Source organism: Hemiscyllium ocellatum, chromosome 23, assembly GCF_020745735.1.
Source record: "Hemiscyllium ocellatum isolate sHemOce1 chromosome 23, sHemOce1.pat.X.cur, whole genome shotgun sequence".
In the NCBI taxonomy this organism is placed as follows: Eukaryota; Metazoa; Chordata; class Chondrichthyes; order Orectolobiformes; family Hemiscylliidae; genus Hemiscyllium; species Hemiscyllium ocellatum.
Genome location: NC_083423.1, coordinates 3,717,861 through 3,739,238, shown reverse-complemented (window position 1 = coordinate 3,739,238; position 21,378 = coordinate 3,717,861). Strand labels below are relative to the sequence as shown.

General features: G+C 41.4%; 1 protein-coding gene across 3 annotated transcripts in view; it reads right to left on the bottom strand.

Annotated features, from left to right (window-relative positions):
• The window catches only part of dmtf1 (cyclin D binding myb-like transcription factor 1), a 54,111-nt gene that overhangs the window by 32,209 nt on the left and 524 nt on the right, over positions 1-21,378 (bottom strand). For 2 of the 3 annotated variants that reach the window (XR_009645897.1, XM_060842590.1), the window contains exons 2-5: positions 11,253-11,368; positions 9,048-9,179; positions 3,479-3,585; positions 2,177-2,294 (exon numbers count right to left, since the gene is read on the bottom strand). Coding sequence is in view for 2 of the 3 variants with exons in the window: in XM_060842590.1 (XP_060698573.1) it covers positions 2,177-2,294; positions 3,479-3,585; positions 9,048-9,179; positions 11,253-11,361 (466 nt within the window). In the remaining variant the exon portion in view is untranslated. Of the gene's footprint in view, positions 1-2,176; positions 2,295-3,478; positions 3,586-9,047; positions 9,180-11,252; positions 11,369-13,897; positions 13,978-21,378 lie in introns of those variants that run through there. The other variant, XM_060842591.1, reaches the window with a different exon arrangement.

Sequence of the window (21,378 nt, the reverse complement as noted above, 5' to 3'; positions counted from 1 at the left end):
ATGCAACCAGGAAAAACACAAGGAAGAGTCAGTTGTCGTGGGAGCAAGGTAAGCAAAAGGTAGCACTGCAGGTTCTTCTGGGATCTCCCGTAGCAGGTTGTTCAGAAATAAGGTCCTGGCGGATGGTTGTAAATAATTGGCTCTTATTGTAACATGGTGCTGCAAGATACACACAGACCCGTAAAGTGCCTTAAAGGCAGTAACTTTCAAATAATTTCAGCAAAAAGTAGTAACTATTGCTCAAACACTTAGTACAAGCTAAAATAAGTGCAGTCATGCATCACAGAAACATTATTTTCCTCATTTTACACGGTTTATCAACTTTGAAAAATTACATACAGACCCACAATCCCCAAATATATTATAACAAAGTAAATAAATTAGCAGATTAACATGCCATTCTATCTTTCTAGCCTCATTTCTCCAATTAATTTGAAGTATCTCTGTTATGTAGATTCAAGTTCTACTCCAGAGCTTGAGCAAACAAAATAGTCTGACAATCCAGAGAACTGGAACAATACCAAGGGAATGCTGTACTGTGGGTGGTGCCATCTCTCAGATGAGATGTTAAACTGAGGTTCCGTATGCCATATTGGATGGGTATAAGAGATCTCACACACTATTTCAAAGACATGCAGGCGAGTAATCTGTGATGTTACAAATCAATGTTTATCCCTCAAACAATATCACCAATAAAAAAAAGACAATCTGAACATTAACTTATCATTGTTTAAGAGTTTGCTGTGTGCAAATTGGTTGCAGCTTTGCCTACACTACAAGAGTGACGACACATCAGGTGGTTGTGAAATGTGCTATTTAAATACAAGCTTTCTTCCTAATTAAGCAAAACTTATTAGAATGGAAAGTTACAAAACTTTTAAATAGACATACCATTCAACAGTTATGGAATAATTCTATCCATTCCAAATTAACAGGCCACTGCAGCTTCTAATGGAAAGACTAATGGCAATGGTTGAAGGGTGGAAGTAAAATAATAAGGAATCATTGCTTTCATTATAACAGAATAATGTGTTGAAATAATGCCTCATGGAACAAATTACACAGAAAAGAAAATATGACCTTTGTAAGGTATTTTCAAACCAGAAAATGATGAAAGCATCTGCAATTATGATAACCCCTTAACTTGAGACAGCTCAGAGTTTATTTAAAGGAATTAGGACTCGCAAAGGGTTTGCATGATTACAAACGCAAAAGCTCAAAAGATTTAAGAACTCTCTGCCTTAAAAATACTTGCAGACTTTTGAAAAGACTTGAAAAAGTAATTGTCTTACAGCCTGTCTGAGGCAGCGAGTAACACTGTACTCTCATCTTTGGAATGATTGCTGTAAAAATTTAAATAGTTTTGGTCCAAATTCAATTTCTATGCAGGATAAAACTTGCTAATCTTATGCAGCCAGGCTTCAAAATGATCAGCTTCTTTTCCGAATGTAAAAGAAAGGTTGGAAAAGTATAAACCGAGCTTCTTTTGGTCTTTTGTCGAAAGTTAAACAGAGACTCACTGAGCTATCCAACATGCAAAGTGGTGTACAAGAAACATTTTGAAACACCAGAAGATGTAAAACGTTTATTTTTGTTCAGAAAAGGGTAAATTTACATTTCACATCAGATATTTGATGAGGAATTAACATTCAAGATGACATATAGGACTATGATGATAATAGTATATTGTCAAATAACTTGCCTCAAATAAGGTGAAAGAACTTTAAACATCAGATTTGTTTACCATTTTGCATTTTCACAATTGTTATTAACTTAGTGAATTATACTTGCTCAGATTAATATTGGGCGGCACGGTGGCACAGTGGTTAGCACTGCTGCCTCACTGCGCCTGTAGACCCGGGTTCAATTCCCGACTCAGGCGACTGACTGTGTGGAGTTTGCACGTTCTCCCCGTGTCTGCGTGGGTTTCCTCCGGGTGCGCCGGTTTCCTCCCACAGTCCAAAGATGTGCGGGTCAGGTGAATTGGCCAAGCTAAATTGCCCGTAGTGTTAGGTAAGGGGTAAATGTAGGGGTATGGGTGGGTTGCGCTTCGGCGGGTCGGTGTGGACTTGTTGGGCCGAAGGGCCTGTTTCCACACTGTAAGTCTAATCTAATCTAATCTAATCTAATATCACAAACAGGACAATCTATTTTGGGAACTTGATAATCTTCGTACCTTTGTTCTGTAGCGTATCCTTATCTTCTTTTGTTGTAAACCAGGCTTGACTAACAGGATCCAAATCTTCATTGCTTTGAGGAGGAATACCATCCATGTGATCTTCATTGTGCAGGACCTACATGCAAACAAGAAATAAAGGACAAACCAAATCTCTTGAGTATCATTTTAAGATCTCTTGATGTGAAAAACACTTCAAGGAGTAAACTCTGTTTAAAATAGGATAAGTGTACTCAAGGCCAGGCAGACAAGGTAAATGACCAAAAAGAAAATGAGAAAATGTTGGAGAAACTCTACAGGTCTGCTAGCAGGTCCACTTCTCTCTCCACAGGTACTGCCAGACCTTCTGAATTTCACCAGCATTTTCTCTTTTTAGTTGAGACTTCCAGCATCCACAGTAGTTTCCTTTAATTAAGAAAACTGACAAGCTGCTTGTGCTGTGCTGCTTGAGGGATAAATGTATGCCAGGATATCAAGAGAATTCCATTGCTCTTTACTGAATAGCATGATATAACATTTATGTTTGAACTGAATGGATGGATGGAGCCTCTTTTTAATCAAAAGAGGGTTGATCAAGAACGTCTATGCAGGCTGTGTGCTCAAGTCTTTGAACTGGGAGTTGAATTCATGACTCAGAAATAACAGTGAGAAAGTGAGGACTGCAGATGCTGGGGATCAGAGCTTAAAAATATGTTGCTGGAAAAGCGCAGCAGGTCAGGCAGCATCAAAGGAGAAGGAGAATCCTGAAGAAGGGCTTATGCCCAAAACGTCGATTCTCCTTCTTCTTTGATGCTGCCTGACCTGCTGCTCTTTTTCAGAAATAACAGGGTAAGGTAGGGCAACCAAATAAAAAGGGAACAGAGTTAAAATTTATTTGTTAGAGGGTGAAATTATCATTAAAGATAGTTCTTTTAACACTTTCTGTTTCTTTCAAGTCTATGGATGATTTGTGGCCAGCAAGGAGTTAGAACTGAACAGCACAGCCTTAGGTGTCTGTCTTCAGCTATAATAACTAAAAACTGCGTCAATTTCTCTTCAAATCAGCTAGATTTTTAAATACAAAACCACTTTATGCACCATTACAGAATTCAAAATTATGTCAGATATTAAGTAAAAATTGTTTATCTTTTTGCCCCACGGTGTAAACTGAATGTTAATCTTTGCTAATTGTGAAGTCAGAGCAAAATTAAGTGACAAGATGAAAAGGAGATGGATGTTCACTTAAGAGTTTGAAATTTAATTGCATAATTTAAAAAAAATATTGGTTGAGAACGGGAATCATTTCTTAGAATGACCACTTACCTGTATCTGAGTAACGGTTTCATTGTCTTCAATTTCAGTTGCATGAGCCAGCTCGGATGCTGCCTCTCCTGTCATGGTTACCTCAAAACTTTGGTCATTGTCTGAAACTGTTACGATAACATATGTATGAAAGCCCAGAACATCACAGCAAAGGAATCAAGTAAATTGAAAAACAAAAAAATTTCATTTCTGAAGGCTTCCCATTTTCCAGCCGTTCCTTTACCTGCGAACATCTGCCTCCAACCAGCATTTGAGCATTCTTGTCTAATACCATCAAAATTAGCCTTTCTCCAATTTAGAACGTCAACTTTTAGATCTGGTCTATCTTTTTCCATCACTATTTTAAAACTAATAGAATTATGGTCACTGGACCCAAAGTGCTCCCCCACTGACACGTCAGTCACCTGCCCTGCCTTATTTCCCAAGAGTAGGTCAAGTTTTGCATCTTCTCTAGTAGGTACATCCACATATTGAATCAATAAATTGTCTTGTACACACTTAAATTCCTCTCCATCTAAACCCTTAACACTATGGCAGTCCCAGTCTATGTTTGGAAAGTTAAAATCCCCTACCATAACCATCCTATTATTCTTACAGATAACTGAGATTTCCTTACAAATTTGTTTCTCAATTTCCCTCAGACTATTAGGGAGTCTATCATATAATCCCAATAAGGTGATCATCCTTTCTTATTTCTCAGTTCAACCCAAATAACTTCCCTGGATGTAAAACAATTTAGAAGCGTATAATGGCATTAGGAGTATACTTAAGAGGGAAATCAGGAGGGCAAGAGGGGACGTGAGATAGCTTTTGCAAATAGAGAGGAGAATCCAAAGGATTTTTACAAATACATAAAGGACAAAAGCGTAACTACGGAGAGAATAGGACCCCTCAAACATCAGCAAGGCGGCGTTTGTGTGGAGCCGCAGGAGATGGGTGAGATACTAAACGACTATTTTGCATCAGTGTTTACTGTGGAGAAGGACATGGAAGATATGGAATATCGGGAAATAGATGGTGACACCTTGTAAAATGTCCACTTACAAAGGAGGAAGGGCTGGATGTATTGAAATGCATAAAAGTAGATAAATCCCCAGGACCTGATCAGGTGTACCCTAGAACTCTGTGGGAAGCTGGAGAAGCGATTGCTGGGCCCCTTACTGAGATATTTGTTACAGGTGATGTGCTGGAAAACTGGAGGTTGGCTAATGTGGTGCCACTGTTTAAGAAGGGTGGTAAGGACAAGCCAGAGAACTATAGACCAGTGAGCCTGACCTCAGTGGTGGGCAAGTTGTTGGAAGGAATCCTGAGGGACAGGATGTACATGCATCTGGGAAGGCAAGGATTGATTTGGGATAGTCAACATGGCTTTGTGCATGGGAAATCATGTCTCACAAACTTGATTGAGTTTTCAAAGAAGTAACAAAGAGGACTGATGAGGGCACAGTGGTAGCTGTGATATATAGAACATAGAAGGATACAGTGCAGTACAGGCCCTTCGGCCCTCGATGTTGCGCCGACCGAATCCTACCTAACCTATACTAGCCCAATAACTTCCAAATGCCTATCCAATGCCCGCTTAAATGACCATAAAGAAGGAGAGTTCACCACTGATACGGGCAGGGCATTCCATGAACTCACAACCCGCTGTGTGAAGAATCTACCCCTAACATCTGTCCTATACCTACCACCCCTTAATTTAAAGCTATGTCCCCTAGTAACACCTGACTCCATTAGCGGTAAAAGGTTCTTAGTATCTACCCTATATGGACTTCGACAAGATTCCCCATGGGAGACTGGTTGGCAAGGTTAGCTCTCATGGAGCACATGGAGAACTAGCCATTTGGATACAGAACTGGCTCAAAGGTAGAAGACAGAGGGTGGTGGTGGAGGATTGTTTTACAGACTGGAGGCCTATGAGTGCCACAAGGATCAGTGCTGGGACCACCATTTTTTGCCATTATATAATTGATTTGGATGTGAGCATAAGAGGTCTAGTTAGCAAGTTTGCAGATGACACCAAATTTGGAGGTGTAGTAGACAGCTACCTCAGAAGAGGGTTACCTCAGATTACAATGGGATCTTGATCAGATGTGGCAAATGGAGTTTAATTCAGATAAATCAGAGTTGCTGCATTTTAAGAAAGCAAATCTTAGCAGGACTTACACACTTAATGGTTAAGGTCCTAGGGAATATTGCTGAACAAAGAGACCTTGGAGCACAGGTTCATTGCACCTTGAAAGCAGAGTCATAGGATAGTGAAGGCGGCATTTGGTATGCTTTCCTTTATTGGTCAGAGTATTGAGTACAGGAGTTGGGAGGTCATGTTGCGGCTGTACAGGACATTGGTGAGGCCACTGTTGGAATATTGCATGCAATTCGGTCTCCTTCCTATTGGAAAGATGTTGTGAAACTTGAAAGAGTTCAGAAAAGATTTACAAGGATGTTGCCAGGGTTGGAGAATTTGAGCTATATGGAGGGGCTGAATAGGCTGTGGCTGTTTTCCCTGGAGTGTTGGAGGCTGAGGGGTGACTTTATAGAGGTTTATAAAGTCATGAAGGGCATGGATAGGGTAAATAGACAAAGCCTTTTTCCTGGAGTGGAGGCGTCCAGAACTAGAGGCCATAGTTTTAGGGTGAGACGGGAAATATATAAAAGGGACTTAAGGGGCAACTTTTTCATGCAGAGGGTGGTACGTGTATGGAATGAGCTGCCAGAGGAAGTGGTGGAGGCGAATACAATGGCAACATTTAAAAGGCGCTTGGATGGGTATATGAATAGGAAGGGTTTGGAGGGATATGGGCAGGTGCTGGCAGGTGGGACTAGATTGGGTTGGGATATCTGGTCGGCATGGACAGGTTGGACTGAAGGATCTGTTTCTGTGTTGTACATCTCTATGACTCTATAACTATATAATGAAACAAAAAAAAAAATGAAATGCCATTATGAAGTTATCCCTGTTGTTCGAACAGAGATGCTCATTGTAGTTGATTCTGTGGAATTTGCCTTGCAGGGTAATTACTGACAAAACCAGTTTGGAATAGTTATCCAACAGGAACAAAGCTTGTGGGTAGTGTGGAAGGCAAGGGTAGACACTTTTTCAAATAAAATTCAGGTATTCACCTTAGCAATAAATAATCCAAAGCATCAACCTTACAAGATTCTATGAGATTGTCATATTGCTACTTGTTTGGAGCGGTGAACACAATGAACAGGCATTGCAGTTGTAATGACAAGAAACTGTAAGAGTGAATTGTCACACCTGTGAAACAGTGTCTGTTGGCACCTGCAGATGCACCATAATCACAGAAGTCCAGAAGACTATTGTTTGTGAATCTGTGCTTCACCATGGGGAGAACTGTTAAAGTTTTTCCAGATAATGTGTTTTAATGCTGCACTAAGTCACAATTATTGCTGAGCAGCCTCTCTGGCCTTGAACTACTGATTTTATATTTGTGGAAGGTCAAATTTCTCCATTATAATAAAAAAAGAGTTTTGATGAAATTAAAAATAATTTAAAGGTTTATTACAGTTCATCTTCAATCTTAATTCCATACATGTGTTCCAATCTTTTATTTTTATGTCTTTCAAAGGCATAAAATCTGGAGGATAATCAGTGATTCTTACTTTCTGGGTTTCTGTCAGTTCAAATTCTCCAATGTTCAGCTTAGGCAGTTTGATGATATCACTTTTACTGGATAAAGATACTGCAGATCCTCTTCAGCTAACCTCCAAAGTCAGTCAGGACTGACAGGTGAAACCTATACCAAAGATGCTATATCTTCAAGCATTCTTCAAGTCAGTGGTAAGAACTGTTAACTTGGTGCTGGCACCAAAGTTCTTCTTTCATTCTTTCAGGCGGAAATCTTTGCTGCCCACCTCCAATTGACTGGAGCACCTTCTTAGCCTATTTGAGGGGGCAGCTAAGATTCAACCACAGTATGGAGTGCCTGGAGTCACATGTAGGCCAGATCAGGTAGCAATAACAGGTTTTTACAACAATCATTTCATGGTTACTAACTTTCAATTCCAGATATGCTCACTGAGTTTAAATTACACTAGCTGACATGGTGGGATTTGAAACCATATCCTCACAGTAACTTTGGCCTCTGGGTTATTAATCCAATGATATTATCGCTATACCACACTACTCCCCAAAGCAAATTTCTGTAATTAAATTATTCAGGTACGCTCATGTTCAGTCACTATGTGTAGAAACAACCAGCTATTTTATAAACTGAAATGCTTATATTCCAAGATCATAGACATTTGTTTTACAAATATCAAATATCGAATCCTTACATTGTGGAAACAGGCCCTTCTGCTCAACAAGTCCACACCGACCCTCTGAAGAGTAACCTGCCCAGACCCTATTGCTCTACATTTACCCCTGACCAATGCACCTGGCCTAACACTATGGGCAATTTAGCATCCAATTCACTTAAACTGCACATCTTTGGACTGTGGGAGGAAACCAGAACATCCAAAACAAACCCAAGCAGACACGGAGAGAATGTTCAAACTCCACACAAAGAGGTTGGAATTGAACCCAGGTCCCTGGCACTGTGAGGCAGCAGCGCTAGCCACTGTGCCACCCCACATCATGTTTTAAAACAGCAACACCTGAAGTAGAATTTTAACTTTATTTTCATTAGGAGGCTAGAATATGTGGGGGTAGAAATTTATTTTGGATTATACTGAGTAAATCTCACTTGTACATCCTGCTCCACACTCTGTTCTTACGCAGTTGTACAATTATATGTATAACTAGTAATGTGGATTGACACTCAAGGCTAACTTCCAATTACACCTTATCTTTCTTGACAACGGTTAGTTCAAGGATTTCTGATTTTGACCTTCCAGATGGAAGATTTCTGACAAATTGTTTTTAGAACTCACTGTTTTGTTCCCAGACATGTTCAGAACTAGCAACACATCAGATTGATTATAATGCAAAAAGAGGTTAGAATCAGTAATATGTAAACCTCAAAACCTCACAGCAAAAACTTTGCAAAATTGTTTTCTTATTTTATTGCATAATAATTAAAAAAATTCATATTTGTCATTAATACTAAAATAAAACATATTAGAATCTTAAATAAAAAGGAGGAGAAAGTGAAGACTGCAGGTGCTGGAGATCAGAGTCGAGTGAGAGATGCTGGAAAAACACAGCAGGTCAGGCAGCATCCGAGCAGCAGGAGAACCAATGTTTCAGGCTGACAAAGGGCTTATGCCAGAAGCATCGATTCTCCAGCTCCTTGGATGCTGCTGACTGACTGTGCTTTTCCAGCACCACACTCTCGACTCTGTTTGAATAAAAGTACTAATTTATATAGTCACTTTCAACGCAGAGTCACAGTTTCAAAAAGTAATATTACTGAAAATAATGTAACTTGAAATGTAGCTCATTACAGAACATGGCTGAACAGACATATACACCTGGTACATAATTGCAACGGGCAGAAGAATTTAGAGACTTTATTTGGTGATCAAAGGAAGTTAGTCACATACAAGATAATTTATGCAATCACCATTAATAAACGACAGCAAATATTTCCAATGATCTTACTTGGAAGCGTAACAACTGATTGTACAGCTGCAAATGGACCAGCAATACCCGTAGATTCAAGACTAGCGTCATCTTCAGTCGACAAACAAAGCCTTTTGTGTAGAGGTTCTTGATTGTCCTCAGATTCTAAATCTACATTTAATAGATAAAGTACTTATTATAAGGCAAATGAAAAATAATATTGTAATAAATTTTAGATAACCTTAATTATCACAGATAATAGAACAGCAATATTAAATATAAGAAGCAGGATTGGCAGTGCTCTAAAACAGAAGATGCATAATCACAACCTTCTTTGATTCAAACAAATGATATGTTTCCGAATCAGGAAATGTACAGAGAAACCATAATCTTTCTTGATGGAAGGGAAGATTATGATCTATCCTACAAGGAATGGGGAAACTGGCAAGGAGAAAAAGTATCTGGATCAAAAATAACTTGACTCAGTGCCTGTTTGGTTAAATCATTGCCCTGAGACAATAACTCGAAAATAGCTGTTACCTGTTTTGTTGAGTTGAAAAAGGCACAATGTACGCACATGTTCTTCCTGTCTGCAAAGGACAAGGCCTGTCAATTAACATATGTAGCTTCCAGTGTGCTACACTACAAGTATGCCATACTGCAAGCCCAACTAATCTTAGAATACTGAGGACTATTTAACAAATGTTGCCCAATCACAGAATTACGTCAAATGCTTTTAGACAGAAAGAACACATACACAGTGTGCCTATAATGCATACAACACAATAAGTGACGACCATCCTCAGGTTCACTTCTCAGGTTTGTGTCTTGACCAGTCCAATGCCGAACTGTCTGGATGATAATTTTTGAAAAGCCTGACAGTTAACATCCAACAGGTACTCTATGGCAATACCATGACCAACCAGAATGCACTTGCCAACTAATCACTTTCTACTCAAACAGTATAAATTGGCTCATTTTCTTTACATGGGTATTTCTCAAGTTGATCTGATCAGCGCAAGATGAAATGCTTTGACAAATAGTCTCTTTTTTCATCAAGATACAATTGCTATTCTTACTTAGAGTCACCATATACTGTTATAAACCACTGGATTTACAGGCAGACCTACCCTTGCATGGAGTCTTGAATTTGGAACATTTTGTTGTAATTTGAAGTCCTGGCTGGTCTTAGCTGACTATTCTCATTGTAACTGTTTTGACTGGGTCCTGTCATATCAATCACAGCAAGCTCCTCCGTCAGAATTTTGCCTGTAGCTTGCCAAACTTTCCTGAATTTTAGGAACATTCAGCAAACATGCTGATACAGGTTATTTGTAAACTTCAATCCCTTCTAGTCAGGGACAGAAAGTCCAGAAGTTGTGAATTTGTCCCAAATTGCTTTCAAAGAAAGCACATGAAATTTGAATTAAAAGATTACAACCACAAATGCTGTACATCATTTTCCTTCACAGGTGTAACATCACCTAAGTCTTCACTTACTTCAGTCCAGCTGACGAAACCCTCAACCGTCTCTTTTGTCACCTCTAGACTTGACTACTCTAAAGGTGTCACCAGATAGTCTTCCATTCTCCACTCTCAGCTCAGCCATAATAATGCTAGTCATATCCTGTCCGATAGGAGAAAGTAAGGACTGCAGATGCTGGGGATCAGAGCTGAAAATGTGTTGCTGGAAAAGCGCAGGTCAGGCAGCATCCAAGGAGCAGGAGAATCGACGTTTTGGGCATGAGCCCTTCTTCAGGAATGATTCCTGAAGAAGGGCTCATACCCGAAACATCGATTCTCCTGCTCCTTGGATGCTGCCTGACCTGCTGCGCTTCTCCAGCAACACATTTTCAGCTCATATCCTGTCCGATACCAAGTTCCATTTGCCATACACTTGCCAATACTAACTCCTATGATAGCCAACATTTTTAATCCTTATTTTTCCACTGTCACTATCACTGTCATTTCCTCCAGCCCTGCTGCTCCCATCTCCACGAGTTCTAATCGTCCAACTCGATTTTTGTAGTCGCCAACTTTCACGCTGGTAGTCATACTTTAAAGGATGTATTTTGCCTGCATAAATTTATCCTGCTACAATTAAACATCACCACCTTCAAGAAATATTTGGGATTGAAAAGAGATGGAAACAGGAGAAAGGTTAAAACTTAATTAACAAAGGAACTGAGGTTTTAAAAATAAGTATATATAAACAATGAAAACAAAATGGATTATTCAACTCACCGTTCTGAGGGCAATGTAAGATCAGATTGCCTTCTGTATCCTGGCCTATGGTTACTGCTCTGATTGTTTCCAAGGTAACTGTGCCAGATTCGTCTTCAATTGTGTTCATACTCAATCTGAACAAAATACAAGGAAAGATTTTAATATTGATGTATCTAGAAATAATTTGATATTTATTTGTTACCTTTAATAAGATATTCATAAAGTTATTGCTGGTTCAAAATTAAATGTTGGCATGAATTCAGCAGAATTTCCTACTTCCCTATCAGAAAAATAAATAGGAATTTTGCTGATCACCTATGTACTTCCATGTAGTCTAGGTTTAAAGGTTCTCTCGAAAGGAATTACCTTTTGAGAATGCACATGTTTTCAGTACTGAACTAAATGACGTGATCAAGTTCTGGAGTGGGCCTTTGACATTCTGATCAAAACCAACTGTGACACTTTCAGCCAAAGTAACACTTAGTCGTAGAACTGACTACCATATTCTGGAGACATCATAACAACATTCAGATACATAAGTCCTTCCCTCCATGAGGTGGTGACATATATTATTGTCAGTTTGAGTGAAGATAGCTGATCCTCAGTACATTAAGTGGTGAATATTTACCCCTTAGGTTTTTTAAAATTCCTGAAACATGCATATTGGAAACTAACAAGTATCTCTTTTAAAGAGAAGATACTTTTGTTTTATTTACTCATGAGACATGGATGTGACTGGCCTTCCAGCATTTATTGCCCATTCCTAATTGCCCTTCAACTGAGTGGCTTGCTAGACCATTTCAGAGGGCAGTTGCGAGCGAACCACACTGCTGTGGATCCGCAGTCACATGTCGGCCAAGCAGGGGAGAATGGCAGACTTCCTTCCCTGAAGGCCATTAGTGAGCTAGATGTGTTTTTCTGACAATTGGCAATGGTTTCACAATCAACTATAGATTCTTAATTCCAGATTTTAAAAAAAGATTTCAAATTCCCCCTTCTGTTGTGGTGGGATTTGCACCAAGGTCTCCAGAACATTAAACAAAAAAAGAAAGAACCACAGACACTGGAAATTGGAAATCAGAAACAAAAACAGAAATTAATGGAAAAACTCAGCAGGTTTGGCCGCAGCAGCATGGACAGCAAGCTGAGTTAACATTTTGGATCAAATTACCCTTCTTCAGAATACGGTTTTTCCGCTGAATATTTCCAGCAACTTCTGTTTTTGTCCCCAAAACATTAGCTGAGTTTCTAAATTAGTAGTTTAGCAATAATACCACTAGGCATTGTCTTCGACTTAACAGCAACTACATTTAATAGCATAGTGAAACATGTCTTGTAATTGCCAGAGAGATCAAGTCGAATGTTTCATGCAACAATCGTTACACATTATGTAAACAATTTTTCAAACATTATTGCTTTTAAGAAAGTAAACTTTCGAGATTTGCTTATACAGTTGTAGTGTTAATTCTATTACTGTCCAAGATTATCTAGAATGCAACCGAATGCTTGTGTTTGGGATTTTCTCCCAATCAACGCCTCCTGGTGCTCAGACATGTCACCATCTGTGAAGAGAAGTCAGAGTTAACATTTCAGGTCTGATGAGGTTCTGAGGAAGGGTCACTGGACCAAAAACATTAACCCTGATTTCTCTTCACAGATGCTGCCTGACATGCTGAGCTTTTCCAACTTACCATCCATGCCTTATATATTTTCATCCAAATTATTTATATAATAACAAAGCGGACCCAGTACCAATCACTTGGAACATTGCCAATCTCAGGCCTCCAATCTGAAAAACAAACCTTCACCACCACTCTGTCTCCTACAGTGAAGCCAATTTTGCATCCAATTTGCAAGCTCACCCCGAATTCTGTGTGATCTAGCTTTACTAGTCAGTCTACCACATGGAAACAATGTAAACGATGTCTACCGCTGTAATAAAACAGATCAAGACTAAGATAAAGTGATAGCTCAGTATTGCAGGTTGAGGGGGTTGGTTAGCTTAATTGGCTTAACAGCTGGTTTATGATGCAAAATGATGCCAACAATGCAAATTCGATTCCCACACTGACTGAGGTTGTTATGAAGGTCTTGCCTTCTGAACCTTGCTCCTCTTCCGAGACATGACCAACCCACTATCAGTCATCTCTCTGTTATGAGAGAGCAGCCCTGAGATGTGGCAACTTTCGTACAGAGTGCATCAAAAATTTGCTTCTTTTTATTATAACAGGCAAATTGGACAATCCAGGATAATTATGGTTTTCGGCATAACTTCACAAAATGTTTATTTCACAAAAAACTTCATTCAGTCAAGAAAGTGTGACCTGCAATTCCATCTATTTCATTAGATATAGTAAATCCCAGTGTAGCATTGGAAGCAAATTTGATAGTTCACATCAGAGTCGGTCTAAGAACTTTACAGCTGAATCTCATGTAGAAGATGGAACTGACATTGTCCTTTCACACTTGAAGGGTCTACTTCTTTGCAAAAAAAAAAGGAATGTTGTTTGATTTCCCTCATTCATCAAAGTGTTTACATTTCATGGGCATGTTGTTGGCTCATTTTTCATTAAAGCATTACAATAAATCAACAGTTCAGTCCTCTGGGAACTCTGTTCAGTCAGAATCCTTTGACTGGGAAGTTGAAGGTTTATCTAACTTACCAATATCTTGCACGAAATCATTCTAATTGACTCCATTGAACAGTTTAGTTTGCGAATGGTAGTTTCAAGATATCAACAAGAGTTTATTTGCAAACAATGGTCAACAAAACCAGCGTTCCAGCCGATCTTGGGTCTAGATTCAAGTTGAAGAAATCTTTGATTTGAGAAGCTGAATACAATACTGAGCAAGTAAGACAAATGACTAATTAATGGTTTAGCGTATGTTTTAAAAGGAGAGAAAGGAAATTGTTTATATGACATCTTTCAAGACTTCATGAGTCACAAGACACTTTATAACAAACATACTTTGAAATTTCTAAACTACTGCTGTATTGTAAGTATAGTGAATATATTTGCCCACAGCAAGTTACCACAAATAACAATGTTATAATGATCAAATAATTAATTTTTGTAATGTTGATTGGGGGATACATATGGGCTAGGATCGCAGTGTAATCACCAGCATTTCATCAAAATAGTGCTGAAAGACCTTTAACACCCACCCATGAGAATAGGTACTGAAAATGTGTTGCTGGAAAAGCGCAGCAGGTCAGGCAGCATCCAAGGAGCAGGAGAATCGACGTTTCGGGCATGAGCCCTTCATCAGGAATGAGGAAAGTGTGCCACGCAGGCTAAGATAAAAGGTAGGGAGGAGCGTTGGAAATGCGATAGGCGGAAGGAGGTTAAGGTAGGGGTGATAAGGTGAGGGTGATAAGGTGAGGGTGATAGGCCGGAGTTGGGGGGGGGGGGGGGGCGGAGAGATCAGGAAGAAGATTGCAGGTTAGGAGGGTGGTGCTGAGTTCGAGGGTTAGGACTGAGTCAAGGTGGGAGGAGGGGAAATGAGGAAACTGGAGAAATCTGAGTTCATCCCTTTTGGTTGGAGGGTTCCTAGGCGGAAGATGAGGTGCTCTTCCTCCAACCGTCGAGTTGTTATGGTCTGGCGATGGAGGAGTCCAAGGACCTGCATGTCCTTGGTGGAGTGGGAGGGGAGGTTGAAGTGTTGAGCCACGGGGTGGTTGAGTTGGTTGGTCCGGGTGTTCCAGAGGTGTTCCCTGAAACGTTCGGCAAGTAGGCGGCCTGTCTCCCCAATATAGAGGAGGCCACATCGGGTGCAGCGGATGCAGTAAATGATGTGTGTGGAGGTGCAGGTGAATTTGTGGCAGATATGGAAGGATCCCTTGGGGCCTTGGAGGGAAGTGAGGGAGGGGGAGGTGTGGGCGCAAGTTTTGCATTTCCGCCACCTCCAAACGGAAAACACCACCTCCCAACCTGCCCCCTGTAAAAACGCCATCCCATATTCTCAATTCCTTCGTCTCTGCCGCATCTGCTCCACTTCCGACTCCTCCGCTCCTTCAATCACCACCAGGACAGAATCCCACTGGTCCTCACCTACCACCCCACCAACCTCCAGATACATTGTATTATCCGTCGTCATTTCCGACACCTCCAAACGGACCCCACCACCAGGGATATATTTCCCTCCCCTCCCCTACCAGCGTTCCGAAAAGACCACTCCCTCCATGACTCCCTTGTCAGGTCCACACCCCCATCAACCCAACCTCCACTCCCGGCACCTTCCCCTGCAACCACAAGAAATGCAAAACTTGCGCCCACACCTCCCCCCCCTTACTTCCCTCCAAGGCCCCAAGGGATCCTTCCATATCTGCCACAAATTCACCTGCACCTCCACACACATCATTTACTGCATCCACTGCACCCGATGTGGTCTCCTCTATATTGGGGAGACAGGCCGCCTACTTGCAGAACATTTCAGAGAACACCTCTGGGACACCCAGACCAACCAACCCAACCACCCCGTGGCTCAACACTTCAACTCCCCCTCCCACTCCACCAAGGACATGCAAGTCCTTGGACTCCTCCATCGCCAAACCATAGCAACATGACAGCTGGAGGAAGAGCGCCTCATCTTCTGCTTAGGAACCCTCCAACCACAAGGGATGAACTCAGATTTCTCCAGTTTCCTCATTTCCCCTCCCCCCACCTTGTCTCAGTCCCAAACCTCGAACTCAGCACCACCTTCCTAAACTGCAATCTTCTTCCTGATCTCTCCGCCCCCACCCCACTCCGGCCTATCACCCTCACCTTAACCTCCTTCCACCTATCGCATTTCCAACGCCCCTCCCCCAAGTACCTCTTCCCTACCTTTTATTTTAGCCTGCTGGACACACTTTCCTCATTCCTGAAGAAGGGCTCATGCCCGAAACGTCGATTCTCCTGCTCTTTGGATGCTGCCTGACCTGCTGCGCCTTTCCAGCAACACATTTTCAGCTCTGATCTCCAGCATCTGCAGTCCTCACTTTTTCCATGAGAATAGGTAGACAGGCCTTTGTTTTAACAGGTCATTGCATGTTACCAGGGTTGGAGGGTTTGCACTATTTGAAGAGATTGAATAGGCTGAGGCTATTTTCTCAGTCAGAGGCTGAGGGGTGACCTAATAGATGTTTATAAAATCATGAGGGGCATAGATAGGGTGAACAGCAAAAGGTTTTTTCAGGGTGGGGGGGGTCCAAAAACTAGAGGACATAGGTTTAAGGCGAGAGGTGAAAGAGAGGTTAGCACTGCTGCCTCACAGCGCCAGAGACCCGGGTTCAATTCCCGCCTCAGGTGACTGACTGTGTGGAGTTTGCATGTTCTTCCCGTGTCTGCGTAGGTTTCCTCCCATTGTCACAAAGATGTGCGGGTCAGGTGAATTCCTCACAATTCATGTGAATTGGCCATGCTAAGTTGCCCGTAGTGTTAGTTAAGGGGCAAATATAGGGGTATGGGTGGTTTGCGCTTCGGCAGGTCGGTGTGGACTTGTTGGGCTGAAGGGCCTGTTTCCACACTGTAAGTAATCTAATATAAAAGGGATCCAAGAGGCAACTGTTTCAAGCAGAGGATCGTTGTGTATGGAATATGCTATAGAGGAAGTGATGGAGGCTGGTATAATTATAACATTTAAAAAGGCATCTGGATAGGTACATGAGTAAGAAGGGTTTAAAGGGATATAGGCCAAACGGGATTAGATTAATTTAGGTTGGTAAGGACGAGTTGCACCAAAGAGTTTATTTCTGTTCTGTGCAGCACTGACTCTGGAGGAGGTCTTGAAACCGCAATCTTTGGATTCAGAGGTGTGTGCTACATGCTGAGCCATGGCTGGCAGTTAAAGACCCCATGTTCTAGTTCCCCCTGGTGTTCACCATAGTCCAAACAGATAATTCCATTTGTCTAAATGGAAGACATAGCTCTATACCTTTTCTTGAGAAAATATTGAGAAACTGTATAACAGAGTTGCATGTTAGGTTATAGATTTTTGTAATGTAACACGAAGCTCTGATAAACATCTCAGTGGGAATTTTGTGACGTCTTTTGGCATGCGTAACTGGTTTGTAAAATCAGGCAAGTGCCTTTTACAGTTTGTGCAATGTTTGCAATAACTACTAAAGCCATCTTTCATAAGAGAGAAAATAAAGCTAAAGTTGTGAATCTGAAACTGAAATTGAAAATGCTGCAAATACTTGGCAGGTTTGCCAGCATCTGTGGAGACAGAAACAAAGTTAATACTGGAGGTTAATAACCTCTCGTCAAAACTGGGAAAAAGCAGTAATAGTTTTAGCAGTTGAAAAGAGGACGACAAATAAGAACAAAAGAAAAATTCCATGACAGGCTGGAGGCTGGGAGACATTAAATGCCAAAGAGTTGACAGTGCAAGACCAAGAACTGGAGAGACGGGTTAGAAAACAGGGCGTGTAAAGAGGAGGTACGAATTTATAGCGTCTGAGGAACAGCTGACATCCAAATCAAGAAGAATGGAAATGTGAAAGGAATATACCAACACTTGTGTGAAGATTAAAAAAACAAAATGCAGACAGAGATTATAGTCTGAATTTACTGAACAAAACGTTGAACCCAGAAGACTGCAAAGCACCCAAACAAAACGCAAAGTACTCAGCATTGAGTATAGGAGTTGTGAAACCTGAAAGGTTCAGCAAAGATTTACAAGGATGTTGCCAGGGTTGGAGGGTTTGAGCTTTGGGAAAGGCTAAATAGGCTGCGGCTATTTTCCCTGGAGCTTCAGAGGCTGAGGGGTGACCTTATTGTGGTTTATCATATCATGAGGGGCATAGAGAGGGAAAAATAGAAAAGGTCCTTTTTCTCAGTGTAGCAGAGCCCAAAACTAGAGGGCATAGGTTTAGGGTGAGGGGGTAAAGATTTAAAAGGGAACTAAAGGGTAACTTTTTCATGCAAACAGTGATGAGTATATGGAATGAGCTGCCAGAGGATGTGGTGGAGGGTAGCATAATTACAGCATTTTAAAGGCATCAGGGATGGGTATATGAATAGGAAGAGTTGAGAGGGATATGTGCCAAATGCTGGCAAATGGCACTTGATTAATTCAGGATATTTGGTTGGCATGGACGAGTTGGACCGAAGTGTCTGTTTCCAGGGTGTACATAGAGTCATAGAGATGTACATCATGGAAACAGACCATTCGGTCCAACCCGTCCATGCCGACCAGATATCCCAACCCAATCTAGTCCCTCCTGCCAGCACCTGACCCATATCCCTCCAAACCCTTCCTATTCATAGACCCATCCAAATGCCTCTTAAATGTTGCAATTGTACCAGCCTCCGCCACATCCTCTGGCAGCTCATTCCATACACGTACCACCCTCTCCGTGAAAAAGTTGCCCCTTAGATCTCTTTTATATCTTTCCCCTCTCACCCTAAACCAATGCCCTCAAGTTCTGGACTCCCCAACCCCAGGGAAGAGACTTTGCCTACATCTCCATGACTCCACTGTTCCATGAGCATGCATGATCCTCAGTGAAACACAACTCGACAGTGAGGACAGAGAGGTCATAATCAGAGCAAGTGAAGAAATAAAATCTGACAGATGGAGCACAAATTTGGGAAAATGAGAATTTGTTCACTTTGGCAGAAAGAATGAAATAGAAAGCTACTGAGGGTCAATGGGTATGTGGAATTCAGAACATAAACATGTCAGCCATGTTATTGCAAAGTGGAGAAGACTTGAAAGGCTGAGTAGTATACTTCTGCTCCTAAATTCATATGTTCATAAAATACCATGAGCAGAAGTTCAGATCACAGCAGTGGGCTTTCTGCAGTTGCCTGTGTGTTGGTTTTCCGCAGCACAGAGCAGCCTGTACTTGAGCTGCAAATACAAACTAAACTGAAAAGTGCTGTTTCATCTTGCAGGTGGTTTTGGGACTTTGAACAATTAAGAGACAAGGTAAAAGGAAATATTTTGGATCGCCTGTACCTACATGGAAGGTCACCATGGGACTGTATGAATGGATATGCTTGAAGGGCAGATTGGGATGTTGTATAGTAAATGGCCCTTTAGAATGCTGAAAAGGGAGAGGACTGATAGGCATGATGTGTTGGTGGTGGAATCATAATGGAAGTAGCAGTTATGGTGGAGGACGATCTGATCAATATGAAACTGATAAGGTGGAAGATGTGGACAGGGAGAACACAATCAGTTTTGGGTCAGAGAATGAAAGATACTTATATTTCTTGTATTTTCTTCTTTTATTTCATAATATATATGTGTGAAACAGTACTATATAGTCTATGGAGCCATAAGCCATCTGAATACAATCACATCAAATTAGCATACTTCCAATGATTTTTCAACCCCTCGAGTGTATTACCCTGAATTCTTCTGTTAAGATACTGTAAATTATAAAAATTTTGAGAACAGCTTGCCAGCAAGTATAATTGAAGTTACTGCCACAAGTTGCAATTGAATGAAGTGAATTAGTAATTATTAGGATTTAGTTTGCTGATTAAAAGGTTGATGCTTTTATATAAGCATCAACAACCAATGTAAGTAATAATGAAATTGCCAAAGCCAAAATAAATAAAATTGTAATAAAGTGAAATCAACTATCTTAGATTCAAAAGTACATTTATCGTTGCTGGGATATTTTAACAAGCACCAACAATACTGAAATCAGTTCAATGATTCCCAGAATATTATTAACCACTGTACACAACAAACAGCAGTTCTCATTGCGAAAATTGACAATGTTTTATCATGACAAAGTGTAGATCTGACCCAAAACTGCAGTTTGTATATCAGCAATTATGAGGCTTTTGTAGAACTAAATATGGCCAGTTATTTTTCACTACACCAACTAATTATGCATAATACTGAGAAATATTCTTGTTTAAATATTGAAGCCTTAAGACTGTTTCACTTTGTTCCTGCACAAATAATCTGCTCACCAATTTGATTACCTTTAATGCCCTTCCCTCACTTCAACTTCAGACATCTTGGCCCCAATGAATATTCTTTAAGAAGCCTGTGATTATTACTTGGGGTTAATCACCGTACTAATCTTTCTACCGCATGCTTAATGTCCAATTTTTAAAAAAATATACATTCTTGATGTACTGTTTGGAAACATTTATTATAATATACAATTTTACTGCAGTGATGTGACCCTAAGGTTCAAGCAGTTTCTCATCTCTCAAGTACATCTGATTAAAAATCTTAATATCTTAAGTTTATCACCCACCTATTTATAAAAACGCTGAGAAGAAATCTGGATACAAATCAATTTCGAACTAGATACCTTCTCTCACAAATAAAAGAATGCTCCTTAAAAGACTGTCTGACAAAATTTTCCCAAGGTGGCACTTTTTGAGACACTAATCAACTTGCTACAGAATTTTTTTATGTTCCTGGGCAAACAAATGCCTTCTGCTATTGTGGTTCTGTTTGCCGAGCTGGTAGTTTTTGTTGCAAACGTTTTGTCCCCTTTCTAGGTGACATCTTCAGTGCATGGGAGCCTCCTGTGAAGCGCTTTTGTGCTGATTCCTCCAGCATTATAGTGGTTTGAATCTGCCGCTTTCAGACAACCGGAAGCGGCAGATTCAAACCACTGTAAATGCCGGAGGGTAGGGGAGGTATAGACCCCCTTGGCTGGAGTGAGAGGCATGGGGAGAGCAGGATTGGGAAGGAGAATGAGCACACACCGCGCTGGGGGTGAATGAGGCAGTGACCTGGGTGGGGGTGGTGGTATGGGCACTGACCCTCAGGGTAGCAAGGTTGGGAGGAGGATTGGGACTGACACCCACCCCCCTGCCATGGCGTGGGGATTGGGAGGGGAAATGGGCAGTGACCCAGGAAGGACGGAATGGGGGAATGGGCAGTGACCCGGGGGGGGGGGTGTAGGGGAATGGGCCGTGACCTCCTGGGGGAGGGGAGGAGATGAGGAAGGGGCAGTGACCCCGGGGAGGGGTGGGGATGTGGGGGGGGGGGGGGGGGGGGGGGGGGGGGGGGGAATGGGGAGGGATGGGAGGGAATGGGCAGTGGGCCTGGGGGGAGGAGAGGGGATGGGTGAATGGGCAGTGACCCTGGCGGGAGGAGCAGAGATAGGAGAAATGGGCAGTGACCGCGGGGGGAGGGGATGGGGGAAATGGGGGAATGGGCCGTGACCTCCTGGGGG